This window comes from Pomacea canaliculata, linkage group LG4 (assembly GCF_003073045.1).
Source record: "Pomacea canaliculata isolate SZHN2017 linkage group LG4, ASM307304v1, whole genome shotgun sequence".
Taxonomy (NCBI): Eukaryota; Metazoa; Mollusca; class Gastropoda; order Architaenioglossa; family Ampullariidae; genus Pomacea; species Pomacea canaliculata.
The window spans coordinates 20,324,803-20,348,302 of NC_037593.1; the positions used below are offsets into that span (position 1 = coordinate 20,324,803).

General features: G+C 36.8%; 1 protein-coding gene across 4 annotated transcripts; it reads right to left on the bottom strand.

The window, feature by feature from the left end:
* Window positions 1-440: 440 nt before the first annotated feature.
* On the bottom strand, window positions 441-21,163 carry LOC112563288. Of its 4 annotated transcripts, none has more exons than XM_025237133.1 (11): window positions 20,867-21,163; window positions 19,093-19,277; window positions 18,135-18,161; window positions 12,791-12,854; window positions 12,307-12,434; window positions 11,247-11,439; window positions 10,395-10,613; window positions 9,474-10,125; window positions 8,509-8,630; window positions 8,106-8,232; window positions 441-7,518 (listed from the first exon to the last, which is right to left on the bottom strand). In XM_025237133.1, exons 2-11 carry the CDS (start codon window positions 19,236-19,238, stop codon window positions 6,752-6,754), a joined length of 2,445 nt encoding a protein of 814 aa, XP_025092918.1. In that variant the 5' UTR covers window positions 19,239-19,277; window positions 20,867-21,163; the 3' UTR covers window positions 441-6,751. The 4 variants fall into 4 exon arrangements, with proteins under 4 accessions (XP_025092918.1, XP_025092920.1, XP_025092921.1 ...); XM_025237135.1 differs by having other exon boundaries at window positions 20,978-21,132; XM_025237136.1 differs by lacking the exon at window positions 20,867-21,163 and adding an exon at window positions 19,768-20,315.
* Between the last annotated feature and the right edge of the window lie 2,337 nt (window positions 21,164-23,500).

The window sequence follows — 23,500 nt, forward strand, 5'->3', positions numbered from 1 at the left end:
TGGCTTATTTCTTTGTGTCTTTTTCTGAAAATCTACTTGCCTGACCTAAATTTCTCAAATAACAATAAATATTAACACACACACACATTTTTGCATACTGATTTTAGTCCCTAGGAGACTGAGGAAGAGGAGGGAGCCCAGCAACACAGTGTTGTCTCCAATAGAGCCAACCACACATAATGCAAAATCCCCTGTTGAGTATGAGGTCAGCAGGAGATTGGGGTCCCTGATAGTGCAGAGCTTAAAATACTCCACTGCAGTGAGAAGACAAAGGTCAGGGGTTCAGATCTTTGGACAATGAATGAAACACCTGTTTACAGGGCTGAGTGTTGAGGGTTTTCTCCATGTACTCCAGTTTCCTCCCCCAACCTCAATCATCCGTCCATGTGGTAAGCTGCCTGATTACACACACATGCCAACTGAAAAACGAACCTTTGATCATTGAGAATTGACATTCCATCTATTCAGCTTGCTGAATCATAACATGCCAATCTTGCTGCCAGATGTACCACATAGTAATACACAACAATAAATACAATTTTTAAAAAGCTGAACACCCGCACAATAAAGATTCACAACTTAATATTAGAAGACCTTAAAATTTGCTCAGATGTAATGCACTCTTCCATTTCCACAACAGCAAGAATCCACGTGTATAAAGAGCAGAAAACAAAAAAATGGCTAAAAACACTGATAATCATAGGATATGCACATACATGCATGTTTCATTTGCACATACACTGCCACAGTGCTGCTTGTTCAAGGCAAACTCCTTGAGTCCAAACAGATGTGACTTCCAGCACCACAGGGGAATGTGTGGGATGGATAATGAAGATAAAAGTATTTAGATGGTATAGGCAATCAACAGGGTCTTTCTCGGTGGGAATTGGACTGGAAGGCAAAGACAGATAACCACATGTATTCCAGCATAGATTGGGTGGTGGTCATGGACTGAAGGGTGCAACAAAAGCAAAAATATTGAGCAAAATTTTACCAAATCTTAAGCTCTCTGTTTTAAAAATAAATGTATAGACTTATATGTTCCTGCCCTTTTCGCTTTCCACATGCAACAAAAGTCCAACAAATATGCCTCTTGCATTGTGAAAACACAAATCACCAGTAAAAAAAAATATTATTCAACATAAATATACTGTAATAGTGTAAACAGGTTTTGCTCTGCCTTAATATCAGAAGAAGGAAAAGAAATGGATTGATACTGACAAGTTTGCTAAATCATAGCATGTCTTTTCATGTATGACCAGCAGTCCTATAACAAAAGTGATACTTCTATTAATAACTTTGAAGCTATCACTGTTTATGCTAACAATTGCCAAAATTGGTGAAAACAACAACAGCAGTAACAATTCTCATACTAACATTTGCAAAACTATTCCGACTGCATGAATATCTGCCAATGACTACTGCACACATCTGTGCCAACATGTTATTATTTGAAAAAAGAAACGATTTGTATCTTTATACCGGTGCTATCCCTGCTAGTACTTTTTAGTAAAGATACCTTATGTTTCCAAAGGTTCAATAGAAGAACTTCTTGCATTTGACCATTGAACTAAATCATGGTGCTTAACTCTGGCAAGCATTTCTTTTATGAAATTTTACAAATTCTTTAGTTATGCTGCTGTAACACATGCTGTTTTCTGATGGTTGGCAGTCATAAAAGAAACTTCTAACCAAAAAAAAAAATATAAAGCTTACATGAAAGTAACAACACTGCTTACAAATATGCAATACTGGCATAATATGAAACAAATGCATGAAGCCTTCATCAATGTTGCAAGCTGTCAGACTGCTGGTTACAATAAATAAGCTAGCCTTAAAAATAAGCAGACAATAAAGCAAAATTTAAATTATTGAATGGAATTAATAAACTATGGTCCATGGCCCCAGCCAATATTTTTAATTTGGGTTAGTGATGGGTTTTTTCCATAGCAAGTAAACAATTTCACTTCTAAAATGTCCCTTACCTCTCCTAATACTGTCAACCATACATGTACCTATTCCTAAATGCAATGCCTCTGTTCTTAACCAAAAATAACTGAGCCAAACTCTTCTTCTGTGTTTAGTACCGACTGACTTGGTCCCATCTGCAAGTAAAAGTTCAAGCCGTTGTAACATAACTATTACAGTCTATATGGTTGATACAAACAGGAACTATGCTCTACAGACTTGATCTTGATAATGAATGTTGTTTCCAATCATCTGGATGCATTTTACGCATGCAAAATGGAAGATTCAGATTTCAGCACTTTCATGCACTTCAGTAATCATCGCACTTGTATTCCCTGCATTGTGCACCAAATTCTGTATTAGCTTAAATAATGCTGCAGATAACTTTAGCTCTCAAGGCAGTCATGTAAAAACTCTGACGTGTCTAATCTCGTTAAAAGCAAGGTCTTGAGAGAAAAGAGGATCGCGCTCACAAAAATGGTCCATGAAACCAAATATGAAGGTAAATGGTAAAATGACAACAAAGGCAAATGTCATGTGACTTCAAAGATGACTTGATGGATTATTGAAGATAAAGCTTATAATGCATTACTAAAGATGAAGATAACTGGCAATAAGATGAGAGGCAATGACCATTACAGCAGGAAATAATGGTCGGCTAGTTGAGTTTTACGCCATGACAGCGAGTAAGGCTATACCACGGCAAGACAGCAGGAAAGAAGCAAGACAAAAGAGTGCAATATGTGGAAGACCAACACAAGCTGAAATTGGTTGATGATGGTGCATGGGAGGAAACAAAACTGGACTAGGTAAAAAAACCCAGTAATAATGAGATAATGCTAATATTTGTTGCAAAAGCACTGGCAATTTTCGCTGTGATTGAGTAAGCAAACCTTGTGCTACTGAGGCAGCCTGCAGATTTTACTGGCAGATCTGGTACACTGAGAAGTTCATCTGAAAGCATCTTCTTCATGCTCATTCACTCACAAGCATTGTGGCACGTCAAACAGCCATATGATAATCAATGCAACAGGCAATGAAGTAGAATAAATGAGCAATAAAAGAAAATGTTATGCAAGTCATCATCAGCATTATTTGCTCTGAAAGACTTTGCATTTCATTCACATCAGCTGTTTTCTTCTAAACAATTCTCTGTATCCATTGTGACAACTTCCTCCAACAATCTGTGCTGAATACTCAGGCATACCTCCAAAAAGCTGTACTCATTACACAGAGTAGCACCAATAAACTTGTGTCCCATATTTTATCACGTACAACTACATCCATAAGACAGCATGCACTTTAAGCAAATTAAACAAAAGCTCTGCTTTTCAGCTTCAAATGAAAAACTTCCTTCGTAACCAAATCATTCAACCTGCAATACCTTTATGTTCAGTACGAGGAGCATCTTAAAATAATTGGTCAGCTGCATCTCAACTGTTATTCTTAGACTCATTTGGCAAAGCAAATAAGTTGGTGGCTATGTATAATCTAACACAACTGCAAACAATGTTGAGTACTCCTCTACTCTTTGGCAAGCGTGGGGATTACAACAAATTGTTCCAAATATCTTTTTCTCTCTCTCTCTCTCTCTCTCATACACACACACATGCCATATACATATATATTTTTTTTTAACAGAATACTTACAAATAGTCTTCTCTCCCTATATAGTAAGTGCCCTTAGTGCCAATGTGCTTTCCAATGTTTGTAACAAAAATTAAGTTTAAACCCAAAGCAAGTAGAAAAATAAACCACTCTGTGAACTGTATATCCACTCTCCATGTCAAAGCACAAGCACCTACACACAAGTGACTGCACATCTTATTATTGAAAATGTGAGACAAGCATCCTGGTAAAAAGCAAGGCGTTGATGGTGTTGACTGGTAGACGACACAAAGGCTCCCAGTGGTGTTCTGCTTACAATGGCAGCAAGTGAGAACAACTCTCAAATCTTCAAAAAAAGGCAGTTGAAAGTTACACATGATCACAAAAATATTACTCCAGCAGCAATAATGAGACAAGCTAGTTTCTAAAGGTCTACAAGCAAAATGCACCATATACAGAGTGCTAATCACTGGCAAATAGGACAATATATATTGTACATATAAGATGATACACATTGTACAGTCAGCACATAGGCAGAATCTGCAAAATTTTCTGTAGTTTACTACATGAACAGACAATTATTTCTTACAGTTAAAGACACTGCAACATTAAGCCTGAACCAGGTGTTGTTCCCTTGCTTGACCTCGTTGACTCTTCATCATTTTTTTTAAAAAAAAGCATTCTCACAGAGCCAAAGTCAGTTACTTTATGAGTTACACTCTATAAATTTAGTTCTAACTCATGAACAACCAGCCAAATGTAAATATTAATCACATGAAATTCCACCAGAACTGCTGACACCTTTCTTCTAACTTAAGATTCCCTTAAAATCTAGACAGAGAACCACAATAGTTTTTTACATGTCTGGTTACGTGTATGCTCAGTATAATGAAAAGTCCACATATTTGATCATCACGTAGTAATTCATGTAAGTTCCCAATCCTTCTTAGTGAAACTTTTTCAAACAGCAAGCTATTCAAAAGTCTCTATGTAAAACACATAAGCCAAAACAATCACAAATTCTGAGATAAAAGTCTTAAAAAGTTCAAGTGGAACTCATAAACATCCAGTTTGAATTCCAGATAAAATTCCTGTGTATATTGCCAGTCCATGAAACAATATAATTCAATACAACCAAACATGATAAAAACTGAACGATAAATATGCATGATATATGCAATTAATGATATGATCTTCATTTAAAGCTGTGAAAGGTTCAAACTTTCTGCAAGGAGGGAAAATGTTGCACAATATATCAGCAAGCTGCAAGAAAAATATATAGAAACAATATGTGTTAATGGTAAATTTCAGGCTAGTCTCTTGCCAATTGTGCAGAACAAACCTGAGAACAAACAAAAATCCTTTCTGGTAACAAGAACTAGTAATAATGTATTCCATTAGGTTTCTTATAGTACAATAAACAAATACCCTAACACAAGTCAAAAGGCTATAAGCTTGGTCAGGGCTGATTTCATAGAAGGACCATATTTGGGAAAATAGTTTCATTGAAATGAAACTGTTGGATTTACAACATTCAACTACATGTACAATACATAAGCCATTTTTAAAACAATGTAAATATACATTCACATTTGTGACTAAAGATACAGTACAATTCAACCCTCTCTGAGTGAGACCTTGACCTCAAATCTTCAAGCACAAAGAAATTAGAGGACTGTTTATTTGGTCTGTGTTGCATTTTTCTAATATATTGATAAAAAAACAAAACAAAAAGATATCTAGCAAATGTGTTCATGTTTCTGGGGGGAGGGGGAGGGTGAGAAAGAGAATGTATACAGTCTCTCCACATGCATATGTGGCATACATACAATTCAAGTGCAAAAATATATATGCTACTTACATTTGCAGATGTGCAGGAGTGTTTCCCTAGTATGCGTATGTGTGAGAGAGAAAGATAAAGAGAACGGAACATCAATGAATGTGTATTTGCAATGTTGCATTTGCAAATGTACGTTTGCATTTTACCTTAAGCATATTCATACTCTGCTATAAGATATTCATGTGCACAAAGAATAAGCACAAAGGACTGAAACCCAAAAATATGAAAAGATATTTCATGTGAAAATGAGTACAAGGCATCAAAAGCTCTGTCCCTTTTAAACAAAAGTTGAAGTTTTCCAAACTAGTATCTAATCCAAAAATAAATGGGATAATTTTTTAAGAAAACTTTCTGGTATCAGATCATATATTTAAGACAAGGAAGCATTTACAAAATCTTAACCCTAGCCTCCATCTACTGTGTCCTTGGCTACATGTAAGTACATGTTCGTGCACATACATATATATTTATATATGTAAAGATTTCTGTAAAAATAAGTACTGAGGAGATAGAAGTATTTATGCATTTGCTTTCAGAGTTGATAGTTGTACTCATAACTTTAAAAAAATTTGAATTAAATTTAGTTAATGATTTTTTTCTTTTAACTTTCCCCATCACTCAGTTTTATTGCACATATAAAAAGTCTTGTTAAACTTTGCATTTAAAATGGTGTAAGTAATAAGAGTTTATAAAAGTATCCATGGAAATTTGCTTACAAAGAGGACGAACACACATTTTTAAAATTTCAACAATTTCTGCCCTACACAAAAATCTTAGAAATGCTGTCACTCTAAAAGTAAAACATTCTTGTATTTTTTTAAAAAGAGGGCACTCAATCTAGTTCATTCACTAACATGTCAGAAGCCTTTCTACACACTGTAAACAGTAAGGGGAAGCATGTCTTAGCAAATGTGGAGAATGCACTGTTGTGATTTACACCTATGTTTATAAGCCTTGATTATATAAGCCAATCGCTTTTGATCACTACACAGCTTGAATCTTCTTTCATTCTATATTTGGAAATGAACTAAGGCTATAAAGAATTTTTTTTAGGTTTATCATGAACAGGAATGCTTGCAAGCATCCTTTCCTCTTTCAAAGCAATCTTTACAACCAAATACACTTCAGTCGTCATTGCAGCATGATCATTATTGAAAACTGTTCAAAGCTTAAAGACACTTTTACAGTGGAGTAGGAGGAATGATGCATTGAGAAATTTTTTTCACATCTGCTCAGAGTGTGAGCCTGGTCAGAGAGGTAATACTAGTGACAGTAATCTATTCACCATAGCACCTCTAGCCAACAAATAGTTAATATGAAAGAACTACATCCCCTTCAGTGTGTGGACTCTGCTTCTTTGTTAACTTTGGTTCCACCTGCAGACTTGGAAGCAAGGGAGCGCTTTCTTTTCTGCACTTCGTTGATATCTTCATACATGTGTCCTTCCAACACCCGGTCCCTTGCATACGCTGCTGTTTGGATGGACTGATGGCTGTGAACAGAAGGAATGATTGTCTCCACAGTGTCAGTGGAGATGCTTGAGTTTTGTGTCTTGCCTTTAGATAATGCTGATGTCTGTCCATTTGACTTGCGCCCACCAGACAATGGTGTACCAGAGGGGCTGACCTCTTCATACTCATGCTGCCGCCGAGAAGGGGAGGCAACAATTTTTGAGGCTGTGGCAGAGTTTGATCCTAAGGCAGCCATGGATGAGGATGTTCTAGCATAAGCTTCATCCACGCTTTCATAGTTTGGATCATTTTCCATGTCCTGAACTCCAATATAGTCTTTGACTCGATGATAATCTGGGTGCATTGATATACCATTGGCTGATGCATCATTAGTCAGCTCGCTGGGATTATGGACACTGCCTGTCGTTGCACTGCGAGGAATCAGGGGTAAGGCTGTTTCACTAGGTGAAAAACTAGAGGTCTTGGAAACAGCAGCATATCCATCATCCATCATAAAGACACCAGCATTTGTTGCAGATGGACTGCTAGGGTTCCTGTAGCTGTGGTCCCCTTCACTTGATGTGGTGGACTTGGTCATAAAATGAAGAGTGTCCAGGGATGGGGGCTCTGGAACTGTTGGTGTGTAAGTTCCTGCATTGACACAAAATCAGCATTTACTTTAGCACCAGTCTACACCTTTAGGAAAATATTTGAGAATATACTGCAGGTCACAAAGAAGAACACATACTACCGGCCACAAACATAAGTGTAGGACAGGAATTTACTTCTGCATTCTTTAAGTCTATGGTCTCAGCAGGGCTGTTTGTGAAGAAATCTGCATCTGACCTAGAGCACCATCGATTAAAAACTATTAAAAAATTTTTTTTTTAAATAAAACAAACATGTGCATGCACACGCACAAACACACATACGAGTAAGCAAGCGGTAACAAGAAAATGTGAGTGAAATCACCATCTAAAAATTAAAAAGGAAGTTCTCATGTTAGGCTGAAGTATTAATTTCACACACTTTCTCTTATCCACTTATGTTTACTAAGAATGAAGTATAAATTTTATTCTCTTTGCCCTCTACTACACCCTACCCTACTTTGCCCAAGCCTGAATCATTGTGTTCACACATTCTCTGTGTCCGACCATTTCTTCCCAAAATCTTCCTGAGACCAAAGTGTTGATTGCACAACTCTCTTCCACACTGCCACCCCCTTCACCCAATTCTACCTGAGGTCGATGTGTTAATTTCAGCATAAGTTTCATTGAGAGGGTCAGCATCATGTCGGTGGGGATAAACCTGAGTCATGGATGCAGAAGCGTAGTGGACAACACCATCTCCTGATCCACCTTCAACCTATCAAAACAGAAAGATGCATCAATACATAGGCCCAGTCGCTACCTAGGAAAACAGCATTACAAGAATCCTAAGATCACAAATTCATACAGTGTCTTCCATTTGGTACTAATATTCCTTGAGATTTCAGCAAAGAGTGGTTGGGAGCTGTAATGGTTGGCAAATAAACAGAATAAAAATGTTGAATTTACTGCCAGAAATGTTAATTTTAGTCAAGCACTTTAGGTTAAGCACCAGGGATTCGTAAGACTGCCTTACAAAGTTTCTGTTACTGACCGTGGCATAAGTGTTTTCTGCAAGGTCAGGAACTATCTCGTACATGTTGAGTGCATTCCGTGCTGTCATGCTGGCCAGAGACTCACGAGCTGTTACCTTAGTGTACTTGTGCTCCTTTGTTTCTGATAAAGTAAGGAAAGTCAATAAGTCAACATTGTCTCAAAGAACACCAGCTACACAATTGTACTAAAGAAATCAAAACCTAAAAATAATAATTAATAGATTGATGTTCCCTCACTTAACAGGGTGAATGGGACAGCTCTGTGTATGTGGTTTTGTGGTTTTTTTTTTTGGTCTACAATCTGTTCTGGCTTTATCATCATCAACTTATGGATAAACATCCTCCTGTAGTTCCTGTATGTGCTAGATTGTGGCTTTCTGCCATTTTCTTTTTTAAATGGACAGATGAGATCAAAGTTTTGGTTATCTAACAGTCTCCATATCTTGTCACTTCCTTCATGGTCTGTGATTTGTACCATTCACTTCAAGAACTGCTGTACATCCAGATAGTGCATCGTAAACACTTATTCCAACAATGTAAAAGCTTCAGCCCTGCTTCAACATTTTTGCTTGGATGCCTTGATGAAGCAATTGAACAACAAACTATTATATTTAGATCTGTTATTCTTGATTAGGGTGATCTCCCTTTTGCTAACTGGTTGAAAATGACTTTCTTGTACATTCTATTGTTCACACTGATCTCCACCTGGCTTGATGTCCTTACTGCATTCTAAGAGAAGGTGTTTATCGCCATGTTGTCACACACTGTTGCCCCATCTTCATGTTTTGTTTGTTCATTGGACTGTGACTTTTATCTTCTTGTGTAGTACACTGACCTTGTCTTCATAGTGGGTAAGCACATTCTACAAGTGCTCTGAGTCCAACTGATGCTGGAGAAATGCATGATATAAATGTGCTTATAATTTAAACTGAGAGCTGCACTTGTGCTGCTTTGTTACACTCACCTGCCCTTCGACTTCCACCAGAGGGACTGCCAGGTGTTGCTGCCATGGCGTCATCCTCTTCCAAAGTCTCACCTGTCCCATACAGCCGAGGAGGTTCAGGAGGGGAAGAAAAATAAGGCATGATATCCTCTTCGCCATCATCTCCCCTTTGCTCATTGTTTTGTCTTCTATACACACTGCCTTGGCGGTCTTTCATGACGACAGCATAGTCTCCCTGCACTTCAGAATCTTCATCAGCATACTTTAGATGAAAGTGGTTACTATCACTCCGAGGCAGACCATGACTGGCATGCACGCTGCTGCTCTTGTGTTTGATGGAGTTGACAGCACCACCAGCTGATGAATTAGTGACAGTCGTTGTTGAGACATGCATGGGAATAACAGTCACAGCTGGCTGATCCATGACCGTGGAATAAGGATCATCTAAGTCAGCCACGGACAGTGGTACCTGCACTCTTGCACTACCAGAATCCCCAATAACTCTTTCATATGGATCTTCTTCATCATCCTCCACCACCCCTTTGGCAGCTTTGACAGATGGCACAGCATGGACAAGATGCTTGTGCTTCAGATGGGAATAGTCATCTGTGTCCTTTTCACCATCTCTGACTTTGGCATATGGATCCTCTTTATCGTCATCATCATCTTTCACCTGCAATAAAATAAGATCAATCTCTTATTTACTTTGTTTTTCTTTGTCTGTGGTGCTCATCAAGAGAAGCATCAATGTAACTACCTTTTACTGACTTTTATTTATTTGTTAAAAGGGAGAGATTTTCAAATATCTGAAATGTGCTGCCGAATGAAATATGCACAAACAATTGTTACATTCATCGACTTTGTATATAAACTTAACCTTTAAAATAAATACAGGTGCAATGGCCAGAAATAGAAACAGACATTAACTGCCTTCTTTCTTACCTTGGCATAAGGATCAAAGTCATGTGATGCCATAGAATTGGTGGCTCCTCTTGCTCGAACATCTTTCACAACATCGTAAGTCCTCTCCCTCACTTGAGAGTAGTGGTTTTCTGAGATGTTGTCAGGATCAGACACAGGAGTAGCACTTATGCTCACCTGACCAGGAGAGTCTAGTTTAATGTGGTCATAATTTTTGGCAGGCTTGTTGCTGGAGCCAACCTGAGGGCATTAAAACATAAAACTTTCTTTCAGAGCCATTGTAATTAACAATCAGGTCGTGGACATTATTTTCGTACTTTCCAAGTTTTCCCTCTAATGCAGGTTAATGACTGAGAACTTTGAGAGCTTCTATTTTGAGTCAGCTGAGAGTGAATGGGTATGTTGCTCTTTGTCAGCAGTGGTAAATGATCTATACTTCATTCCAAGAGCAAAATGACTCATATAATTTCCCACACTTTCAGCTTTGCTATAAAAAGAACATTTCTATTGCACCATCAGTTTGTTCTAATTGATAATAAAAAATATTGTAAAAATTAAAAAATATTGCAACATATTGTAACTACAAAAACAAGATCCTTTTTCTTGAGTTTCCTACTTTGCCCTAGGAAAACAGCTTGCTCTTACTTCATAACTATAGGCTATAGCATAAGCAGAGTACACCTTGGTATAAGCAGTGAGAAATTCTTAACAATGCCAGACGTCTGCAGCAACAAGGAAAAACAAAAAAATTTGACTCCAGCCAATAACAGCACAAAGAAAAATCATTTAGGTTTATCCATGCTAATGATTCTTGTAGAAAGCTCCCAGTACACTTAAAATGAACGGTCACAATGCTATCCAGTCTTTACCTACCCTTGCACAAAGATGATCATAGCCAACATCATCTTCATCACCCTCATGGCTGCTGCGCAGTCCACCTGCCTGCTTCTCCAAGCCACCAGAGCCAGAATGATTACGACTGTGATTGCTGGTAGGCACTTCAGGGAGTTCCCGCAGACTTGTTGGACGCATCTGCAGAGAACCACTGCTAGCCTGGCGACTGTGACTGAAAAAAAGGTCCCTCCAAAAATTAACACATAGTTTCTGGTATTGTTTATTTTTTAATTATGTTTGCTTATTTATTTAATCAGCACCTTCTCAGCCACGAATGATAGGCTCAAGCATACAAAAAGTCACACAATCAAACATTATCTGTAGGCATCAAATGCATTTTACAAGTTCATTCACCCCCTTTCGAAGAAAACTAGGGATGGTCAGCCCTGTAAACAGATATTCCATCCAGAGAGATGTATTTCCAAGCCAAGACATGTACCATGACACTCAAATCTCCCTGTCATAGTGACAGGCGCTTTAGCTATTCCCTTACTAACTGCCCCGAAAGCTGACATGATATCTTGACAACTTAATGCAACAGCAGTCTCTATTAGATTTAAAAATCCCTAGGTTCTGCAAGTTGAAACTTGAAAAATATGTAGACATCCACGCCATAGGAGTGTAGTTATTGATTAGATATCCACTGCTAAGACCACAAAGTCAAAGCATTGCTACATCCATGTCTACACGGTGGACATCAACTGTGACCTTTAGATGTCTGCTGACCTCCTGTTTGTTTACCTCGAGAATATTTTCCACATTTCATGTACCACACTTTCAAGAGTATGTGCTGCCTGAAGCTGCTTGATTTTGTCTACCACAGTTTCTTACACATCTGCCAAGTAGATGTGATTTTTGGCTATACTTGTTGAAATACACTTTAGCCCATTTCCTACATTTATTACTCTCCCTTTCCTGCTACCATAAGGGCAAATTCCTACTCAATTTGGTTTTAATTTCTGATAGCAAGACAGCTGAGTTTTATTGCACATATTTAAAAATAAAACCAAAACAAAAAACAAAAATGCAGATGGCATACCTGTTAGAGCCCATGCTGTTCCTGTTTGCTGACACTCCATTATTTAGTGCCCTCTCTCCAGCAACCACAGTCTGACCAGCTTCCCCATCCACCAAAGCTTCTATATCTCCTGCTAAATCTGTAGCTACCTGTAAAAATGGTAGCAAAATGGTGACAGTTAATTTCTTTTCTATCAAATTAAATGTAATGAGGATAAAGGGTAATCTTTATTTTTTACTTGATTTAATCTTGCCTACAGTTCAGTTAACTGCATGAATGAAAAGAGGCTCTAAAAAAATTGTCGCTTGATTATGTGAAAATGTATAAGAACAATGATTATCTCCTAATTTTGCAAAGCAGTCACATGAACATATAGGGAAAAAATGCTGTTATTTATTACAGAATGTTTTAAGAAAAGAAAGCTTATGTATTTTAGCGACAAATTAATGAAGTCGCTGGCAGATTCAATGAAATCAAACAAATCATGAAGATAGCATAAACTTACCAAAGTCTTGGGGCCAGCAGAGTTTCTGTGAGAAACGCTCTGCAGCTCTGTTGTCTCTGCCTCGCTGTCACAAAGTGCAAAAAAGGAACATGTTAGCACAGGAAAAAAGACTATACTTTAATTAAAAGATGGTGCATTTCTCATGTATTTTTGCACTTTCGATGCCCTTCAGGTGTAGCTTGAAGTTTCTGCAATACATGAGATGAGTGCAAATCTACTGACCATCCCCCCATCCACTCCATATATACACACTTCTCTGCCCAACAAGTTTAAAGAAAAAGGGATAAGCTTTTCAGTGATGAAATTTAAAGAAAACTCTAAGTCACAGCAAGTTCCTTGCACAAAATCATGATTGCATAATGGTTATCTACAAGATTTGTTTCTTATTCTAGACATCACAGAACAATTATCTGAGGCAGCTTCAAGCAGTGCAACATAAAATGACTGGTCAAGCTGGTCTGTGAAAACTTTATTTCTGGAAGGAAAGAAAGGTGTGGTCATAGATTTTAACTGCAGCAGTATAAACCGTCAGAATAAAGGTGCCAAAATAAGGTCATGAAAAATGGTCCCAAAATGTCAAAATCATCTTGAGGATATAACAATTTATTTTAAAAACTGACAAAATTAAAGCAAGGAAAGTGATAATGTTCTGCGAGTGAAGTAGGCTTGTTGATCTTTATTTGGAATATAGAAACAGCAAACACACATTTAAATCATTCAGAAACTCAACTACAAATGGCACAGAATAAAAGAAAAGGAGTAAAACTTTTTGGGAACCATATTTTGTTTTAATATATTTGTATTTAAAGGGGAACCAGACCATTGAAATATGTCTTAAATTAGTCTGCATGCTGATTCCCAACAGTTAGAGTAGGGGCTCCTGGTATCTTGTATATGCTACTCAATCAAAGCAAATAGTTAAAACTTTACTTATTTTCTTTAAAAAAAAAAAAGTAATATACCACAGATGTTTTGCCCTCCTTTTCCTAAATAAAAACAGTAAGCGACTTGCCAAAAACTGAACACGTAAAATTTTTGTTTAGTTTAGTCATTTTCTCTTGAATCACCTATTCCTCCACTGATGTTCTTGGAAAAAAATCAACATTTCAACAAAAGAAACTACAATCCTATTTCCACAGAAGAAGTTTTAAGTTTAAAAGCTATGTACTCTACGTCATACTCCTATGTGACCAAATATTAGCTTCCCAAATACATATTATATAAAAGGATGTGGTTCCTGATTTTCAGCAGAATAAATAGAAGATTGATGGGGAAAATTAGCAAAGAACATTGCTGATGATGAAGGGCAGGGAGGTATGGTGTAGCCAGACCTGCAGATGTGGAGGGAGCCTAGCCTTGGTCAGTTATTTTTTTATTTCTTTGACCTTTCAAACAAAAGCAAAAGAAAAGGCATCACAAGGAGCTAAAAAAAAAATAGACTTCAAAGAAAGTGTAGGCTTGAGTAACCAGAGTTACTGATATCTCCCATAATTGTACCCAAATCTGTGACGACTGTGATATCACATTCATTAGGGTTAAGGATATAAACCTTGTATTGTCTTTAATCTTTCTTTCTTTAATATGTGAAGTTTTTTATGCCTATTGGTGACATTTTCCTATAGAAGACGTGTGAATAATTTGATCTTTTATGTCATTTTTCCCTCATTTTACAAACCAACACATGTACGCAGCTCTAAAATATTCATCCTATGATGTTATAGATTCTAGTTGTGTACACTTTTCATAAAACATTTGTTGTTTATATTACCTTACTGTTATGAAATATTGTTATTGCCAATCGAAGTTTAACTTGTAGCACACTGTTATATACTAGAAAAATAAATGATTACAATTAATGATTAATGCAAGTGGCATGGAAATCTTGTCTACCCTGGGGTCATGCTGGTTTTCGGCAGCCCTAATGATCTAAAATTACGGTATTTATATAAAATATTTAATTCATTGCATATTCATGTGTAAATTCAGTGATTCAGATTTATCCCATCATTATTTAGTTTTTAACCATGTGATGACAATACTTATTTCAGTAGGTTTCATAGAATGAAAGGACCATGCAAATTAATAATTCACAAATAATTCATGCTGTTAACAGTTACTACATGCAGCAAAATTTGCCAGAAGCATAGAGAATAATTATAATAATAATAATAATTTTTAAAAAAACGGATACTGAAACTTTACTGTTTAGAGAATTTTTCTTTAAAAAAAATTTAAAACAAAAGGCCACACAAAGAGTATATTTAAAGGACTAGTGGGATATATATTTTATCTGATATAACCTGATAATCTAAATTAAAATGTGTCTACTACTAATGTCACCATGCATAGAAAGAGGTCAAAATCCTGACATCACATGTGTACACAGATATCTCTGAATACCATATGGTCCTGGCTCTCCTACTGGCTGAGGTCTTCACAATGTAAACATATGCACGTACAGCCATGAGCTCTTTCTGTGCATGGAGATGCTTGTAGGAATGTATCTTAAGAACGGAAATTAGATATTCATCTGGGTATTGATTAAGATTAGGAGAAACAGTATCTTGCCCTCAGTTTCACCCAATCATAGGGGGGGAAAAATTGGTCCTTTTAATGTGCATGATGTAATGCTGAGCACCTTCTAACAAAAGGTATGAATATCATAATTTATCAGAACAAGACTTGTAAAAACACACTGTATATGGAATGGTAAGCTTTGATACACTAGCTTCATGCACATATTAGCCCAAGAAATACTTATTTTTAAAGCATAACCTGCTGTTCGTTTTGTTAATTTTCACACAAAAACCAACTTTCTAGGTCTGTTGGTGCTGGACAGAATTCCTATTTCAGTTTAATAAGTCTGTTTGATTTCTAAGTAGCTCTACGTACCACAAGCACAAAGAACACCCCAGCCTATCATGAACAGTTTCCCAAAATAACCACCAAAAACTAAGAAATCTAATACCTGAAACAGGAAAAGGCACAGGCATACATTTCATGTAACTGAATATTCATTTGTTGCAAGGAAGTTAGAAAACATGACTTCCATCAGATGGTTTTAGTTTTTGTGCATTGTGAATCAAAATACTACATGCAGTGATGGGGAAAAAATCACAAAGTACATCTTAGAATTGTAAAGTAACAACAAAATTACTGCTTCAATTTTCATTTTAAAACATTTAATCAGTGACAGCTAATGTTTCACATTGCTCAAGAACAAGAATGAGCATCTATTATCTATTGGTGTGGTTACATCACACCACAACCGCCAGCAATTTTCACTTGTACGTTCCCTTCTGTATCAATGCTGTTTCCCTACACAACTACCCCAAGCAATAGACCAGATGCTGACAAATTTCAGCTAATTTTCTATGAGTAAAAATGGTAATTTAAAAGCACTCATGGCACTGAATATTATGTAAAAAAAAAAAGAAATCAATCTGAACATGTTAATTTTCCTGTTGTTTCTAAACACCCGTGCATTCCTAACTGAAATCAAAGGAGTTTGAATGGTCTTAAAAATTTCTGTATATTGAACTTTATCAGGTTCCACTTAAGATTTAGAAGCTGGTCTTTTAGTCATGTGTGAATTTTGAGTTCGGGGTTGGTTTTTTTTTCAGACACATTGTTTGTATATGAAGACTTTTATATCCAGCTATATGTATATCTGACATTTGTATATCAGGATTTGGAAAAATGTTTATCCCTCATAACATCTACGTATGATGATTACACACAACTGGTGTTTATGTGAACCTCTGTTATGATTCTCTTGGATTTAATTTCTAAATTTTTCCATCCTTTTTGTAGTTAAAAAAAATCACTTAATATTTTACATTTTTTTTAAAGTCTATATTCTCAATCAACCCTAATGTAGTATTACTGACATTTATTCAAATATTTCAGCTCAATCAACTCTAGTTATTCTAAATAACAGCAGTCTACTTGTATTTGCATGGTCTATTTACTTCCATTGGTCTTAAAGATAATCCGATTTCATCACCTGGCAACCACTTGGTGACCAGAAAGCTCTTAATAAGAATACTAATTCTCCACGATGTGAAAACTCCAAAGCTGAAATTAATGTCAAAGCCTTCCTGCCTGCAGGGACAAATAATCAAAGCTTTAAACTTTCGTGGTTCCGAATGGTCTTTTAAAATTTCACAGAAAATTTAGTCGTACAGTTCGGTGTTATAAGCTGTGTATGACTCTAATAGTGTGTACATGTGTAGACAGTAAAAAGAGGATCTTAAAAATTGGTAGGTGAATGAGAGGTAAAGATGGAGGAGGAATCAAATAGATTTAAAATAAGAGAATGCACTTACATCACTGTATTATGTTTATGTATATTATAGAGGTCTCTATGTACAGGCATAAATTTTGCCCTGAATATTTAAACATTACAGTTTCCAAAGGCAACTGTAAACACAGATCCTTTACATTAAATGTCCTTTGTGTCTATGATTTTTAAGAACACCTTGTCAGATGCAAACAGAAGAAAACCTACTACTAATCTGTTATGGTGATGGAATAAACTGATCTTACTTAAACATCAATGCACATTGAAAACAAAACCACAAAACACTGATTAATCCGTGACCTGCTATCATTGCTTTCTATAGAACACAGTTAAAAAAAATAAATGACATAAATATGCAGTATGGCCAGAAGCAATGTGAAAGTGAATGCAACCAAAATGCATATAACAAAAGAAGGCTATACATTAATAAAATAACTGTATGTAGATGATTTCTGAGTACAATCAGTAGCTTTTTACATGTATACAGAAATGAATGCATAAGCTCCAAAGGAAAGTAACACCAACTGTCATTCTCTGCACAGGGTAACATCTTCATAATGTTTCTTTATGCTAGACAGTAAGCCAGCCACCCACTGACCTTACAGGAAAGACCATCATGAAATGAATGCATTAACTTCACCATAACCCAGATTGTCAGCACACAGACCAATAAAAATCTAAGTCTCAAAACTGAATCCTAAAACCTAGAGACACATGAAGCTGACATTAAGAAAAAGTGAAATGAATATAACTCACAAACAGGTCATAAAACATTTAAAAAATACACAAAGACAAATACAAGCGCGCACACACACACACACGTATGCACAGATGTTCTGTACACTTATGAATGGTCACTGATTCTCTTGTTTTGTAGCTTTGGTGTTCGACTGTCTTTTTAATGTTTTCACTCAAAATAATAGAAGCATGTAACATAAGAAACAAGGCTGGTGATTTACAAACAAGGTCAAAAGCAATAAGCACCAATTATGGCTTGTGCAGAAACATTATGAAGATGTTGACCTATACCAGAATACATACCAATGGATCTGTGCTAGGTCATAACCTCTGCAACTCAGAACACACAGAGACCTTCCAGTGGTACCTGAGATCAACCGACTGACCACAGCACATGGTCTCCCAAGTTCAAGTGAAGTAATAAATTGTATATTGTTGATATACTTCTCAGTGAATAATATTATTCAAGCAATAATAATGAATGATTTGTACATGTTTCAAGCAAAACTAGCATCACAATTTTAATATCAAAATATGCAACTTAGGTTTTAAATGTTAGCTGTAAGTTGTAAAATGTTAGCAATGAATCTATATATATCTTGCAAAAGTGACCAATTGTTCATCCTTCAAGAGAACTGCAGAATCAAGTTTCAGGACCTTAATTTAACTGTACAAATTCTTATGCTACTGTGTTGTGTGAGAGAGAAAATGTGATGCAAGCCTGATTAACCCTGACACCAATCCTGTTAAACTAAAAATGATTATACATTTTAGTAACACTCTTACAATAAAGGGTAAGAATATACACTATAACCCTGAGTGCTGTAAGTTTTTTGGCTGTAAGCCAAGCATATTAAGGCCTCGTTAAATGACTGGACAGCATACACATACAGCCTTCAGATCAAAACCACACCCATATATTTCCACCATTCAACTTTTTCGCATTCAAACTTCTTCCCTACATTTCTATAGTTTATCTAATCTTGTCTAACCTTCAGCTGTTTGCTTAAAAAAATCCAGCAGTTCCTTGACAAAGACTGTAAAGCAAGACATCTATCATAAACATATATACTGTTTAAGCTCCTGCTCACTGACCTGAAAAAAGTCAACACACAGAAAATGAGAAGGCCACGCCTGTAGTATATGTTACAGTGCTTTGCGTGGAAGAAGACTCATCAGATTCACCTCACCGTCACTAACACAGACATCAGACATCTTAATAACAAAGCATTTCATCATAATATACTCTACTGTGTCTCACCTGCCCTGGTCACAAGTACACATCAGCAACACCAACACCAGCACCAAGGTTAAGACAGAAGCAGTCACAATGGCCCCAATGCCATCAAGAGCTTCAGTCTCTGCCTCTACAAGACTGAGAAGATGGCGCTGCGAGAGTGATGCCATAATCAGCAGAGGCTCCTTGTTATCTTCATAATCTGAAAGCTAGTTTGAAACTGAAAGTAAGACTACTAGAAAACACCTGTCTTTAACAAATAACATAAAGCTGTTCTGTCAAAGTATAATATAAAGCCTCATCTTCAAGTATGCTGCTCCACTGAAAACATTTTACTCTTAGCACATGACCCAGTCATGAACATATTACCCATGAACCGAAACCTGCAGTTATAAAAATATATTAACCTGCATCAACTCTTACCCTTGACATCCTACCATATTACTTTCTCAGAAAGGGTGCATGCTGATTTTGAAGGAGCACTAATTTTATAATAAAATGTCCCATGCTGTAAATGAGGAAGGGCATTTCTGATATTCATTTTATTTTTTCACTCTTTCCTCATTATACCTATCCCCACATGTGTGTATGGGCATAAGGAGCATAGCTGACCATAAAGTTATACTTCCATGACAAGAAAATCAAGCCTAGGCACAATCAAACTGATGACATAGAAATAAACAATGTGAGAAAACTTACTTGAGGCTGCTCTCTTAAACACGAGCCTTGCCTTCAGCAAGTTTAACAATGAAACAGCTCTACACTCTACTGAATATAATTTACTACATGTAATCTCCTTCCTGGATGACAGTGAACAGGAATGTAGGCATATCTATATATAAATACAGTAAAAGTACCTAATCTAGAACTTGGGGCACTACTAGTAGCTGACAGCTTTAAATAGTAAATAGTTATATGGTTTATCTGAAAATAATCTGGTAAACCAATTACAGCTTTTCTTCCATTTTACCTTTTAACTAAAGCTGTCATATAAATAAATGTCTTGTCACAACAATCGAGTCTCCAGGATGAGTTTTATAACTTTGTAAATAATTGCAGCCAGACCTTTTATTATTCCCCTTTCTGTCTGCTCTGTGTAAAAACTGTAAAAACTGCCAGAGATGCTGGCAGTTCGAACAGCAGATTTGTACATTTCTTATAATAACAAACAGGACCCTAAATAAAAAGTTTTTTGAAACAAAATGACACATTAAATGAATCCTGTGTAAGTTCTTTACATATCCACACTTATACATACAAATATTTGCACACAATATGCAGTCACATTCATAAAGATGCACACAAGCAATCTTTCTCTGTTTTATCTCTCCCCCTACTCCCCTTTTTTTGCACGCTCTCTTTTGCGCGCATACACACATATGTGCAGATATTAAATATAAATGCATGAGATCAGAATCTATTCAGAATGACAATTTTATACACATAAGGCAAGAGAGAGATTTGCAAACTAAAAATCATTAATCACCTACATTTATTACTTGGAAAATAAATAATAAATTCCAAACTGTCATAGTGTGTATATTTACATAATTCCTAAATTGTATGAAAAATACTTATTTTTTCAGTAATTATAATTTAAATAAAACTACAGTTTACCACTGCTAATAAATAATAGCCATGCATATCCTCTAGTTGTACTACGCTGTAATGCTATTCAGCGAACTGGGCTGCTGTTAACAACAGTTTGCTCGCGTGCTTACTATCTCGCCCTATCAGATGAGAAAGACAAAATTAGGATAATTCATTGCTATATAAGAAATGTGCATCAAACACTTACCAATAATGCCGATAAAAATGCGGTACTTGTTAGTCACAGCAAGGGTTAGGGAAACATTGTAGCGAATGTAAACACACTTCCTCATTTCAGTAAGGTCCGTAACTCCTTTTCCTTGCATTAGGGATCCTGTAACAGCCCATCGACCTCATTTTGCTGAAGACGAATTTCGTCTGAGTCACTGCGGGAAACAGCGTGCAAAAACAGTTCAAGCCTATAGTTAATGAAATCCTCCGACTGTCTCTCGCACGCGTGGGCCTTGGCGCATCCTGCACAGGAGCAGACAATGCGGAAATGTAATGAGGCTAAGACTTTTAATCTCTATACTCCGAAAATCATGCCTACTTAACTCTCAGAAATGTATAGATTAAAAGATGCAAAAGAATGCTTTTCTAATACTGTGTGAAAAAAATATGCTTTGAATCTGAAGCTTCAAGACGACAGAAATAAATAGATATAATTTATGTGCTACAGTGTACATGGGAGAAAACTCGCGAACTGTAATGTTCCAGCAAGAACATTTTTGCACGAGTTGTTTCCCTTCAAATCTCTCAGCCTGCGGTGTACAGCTACAATTTCAATACTTCACACATGGGCGAACATAAGTTTGTCAAGGTTTTCATAAAGTACTCAGGGCGGCCTTTCGAGACGTTGGTGGGTTTGTCTGCGGTGTGGACTAATGATGCATTTTAAATTACGTCATTGTGGTCATCATCGTGTCCACTATTTTTCTCCTATAGACCTCCCCTAAATACTTCTAATTATTAGCATAGATTTGAGGGAAGCATATTGCAAAACAATTCGATTCTACAATGAAAACATAATAATTTTTCACACATTTAACAAATTTATTACGTGAATGAACTGTGGTAAATATGCGGGAATAATTCGTTTACACAATAAAAATGTGAATGTTTTAATTATTCTATTTCAGGCTGCTACATAAACGCGCGCATGAAGAACACTACAGCATGCCGAAAGACCAGAGTGCAAAGAGAGCATTAATTTACATTTATAAATATATGAATTATGCAAATGTGAACGGTACCGAAAGGGATACTGTTAAAATGGCTGTTGATAAAAACATCTCATGTACTGATCAAGTATACGTAGTTTTTACCGAGTTTGGTGGAACCTACACGAGCAACAACAAAACAACAAAACAATTTAAAACGCATATGCGTCTTCTATAGCTTTATGGGAAATTGACATCTGCATGCTTACTCGGATCTAAACATAATTTTCAGGATGAAGGCCCTATGGACATGTCTCAGTTCAAGATCTGTCTCTGTCTTGCTCTGTCTCTAATTCTTTATCTCTCTGTCTCTTCGATTCGGTCGATTCCCGTAGTTCGGTCAAACGATCCTTTGCTTGCTCCTGTTGAACAGGTGGGAGCAGAACAATACGTCGACCTTGTGGGAGCTGCGAAAGTGTGCACCGGAGCTTCAGCAGAACCACCATAACACATGATCATGCATGCGTTCACATAGCAGTCCACATAATTAATATCATATTCTATCCCCAGTCTGACTTTTGGTTTAGCTTGTGGCACTTATCATCTGCATGAAGTATGGGTGATGTTATAGAAGATGTGGGTGGAGTGGTGTGGTAGGAAAAGAGTGATACTCCGATTGAATTGAGTACCGGGCAGGGTAGCTGATGCTAAAGGTGTTGCTCTCCAATTCGGTTGGATCAGTGTGTTAGCTGTGTGAATTTCAAGAGTTTCCATTATGTGAAGAAACCTTATTACACAATCTCTCGTCTGTGGTTACAAGACAGGGTCCAGAGTTATAGCTTGAGTATTATTATATAGCTGCAAGGGACCCAGTCGCCTTGCTAGTCTACTAAAGGGGCACTACATTGGTGCTGGAAGGGCTGTGTTCCAAATACACGAATTTATGTTAGATGGGTCATCCACAGAGAATGATTAAGCAATCCATGTGCATGCGAAAGTTTAAGCTGACTATCATCGTCTCAGGGCGGACAAGTTTATGATGACAAAAATGCCTAATGAAGGGCCAGCTGCCACCATCAAATTGCTCCCTATCAACGTGGCAAGGTTTCCCAGCGTTTCAACCTGACCTGCTGACTCCTAGGTTGACGCCGACCAGTCGACGCGTGATACTTGTGGACCGTGAAGGTCTCGAACATTATCATCAAAAGTCATCATAAGTGAATTCAGATCATCAAAAATTCTGGTCATTTCCTGCCCCACCTATTCTATCTACACTTTTCGTTTTCATATACTGTTTTTGTTCGGCCAATCTATCACATGAAAGCTGAAGCATCAAAAACACGGGACTAGCGCAATGAGGGGACACACCTATTTTCTTGACGTGCATGTGTTCCATGCCTGGTCGTTCATGTCAGTGTGGATTTTAGCTATTAAACAGTAAATATGAACTTGATGTACCCTCTAGAATGTTCGCTTAGACGCCAGATGCACTATTACTCAATTATGAATATTAGGCTTTAGTGATATAGATAATTAGCTGAGCTGTCGGCAGTTTGAGTCCGCTTCAAAAGTGAATATAAAGTTCGTTGATTCGTTTTCTATCACATAATATTGCTTCGCATCCTCACGCGACCTTTTCGTTCACATTGTGCCATTGCAATCTGTGAAAACGATGGCTGAGG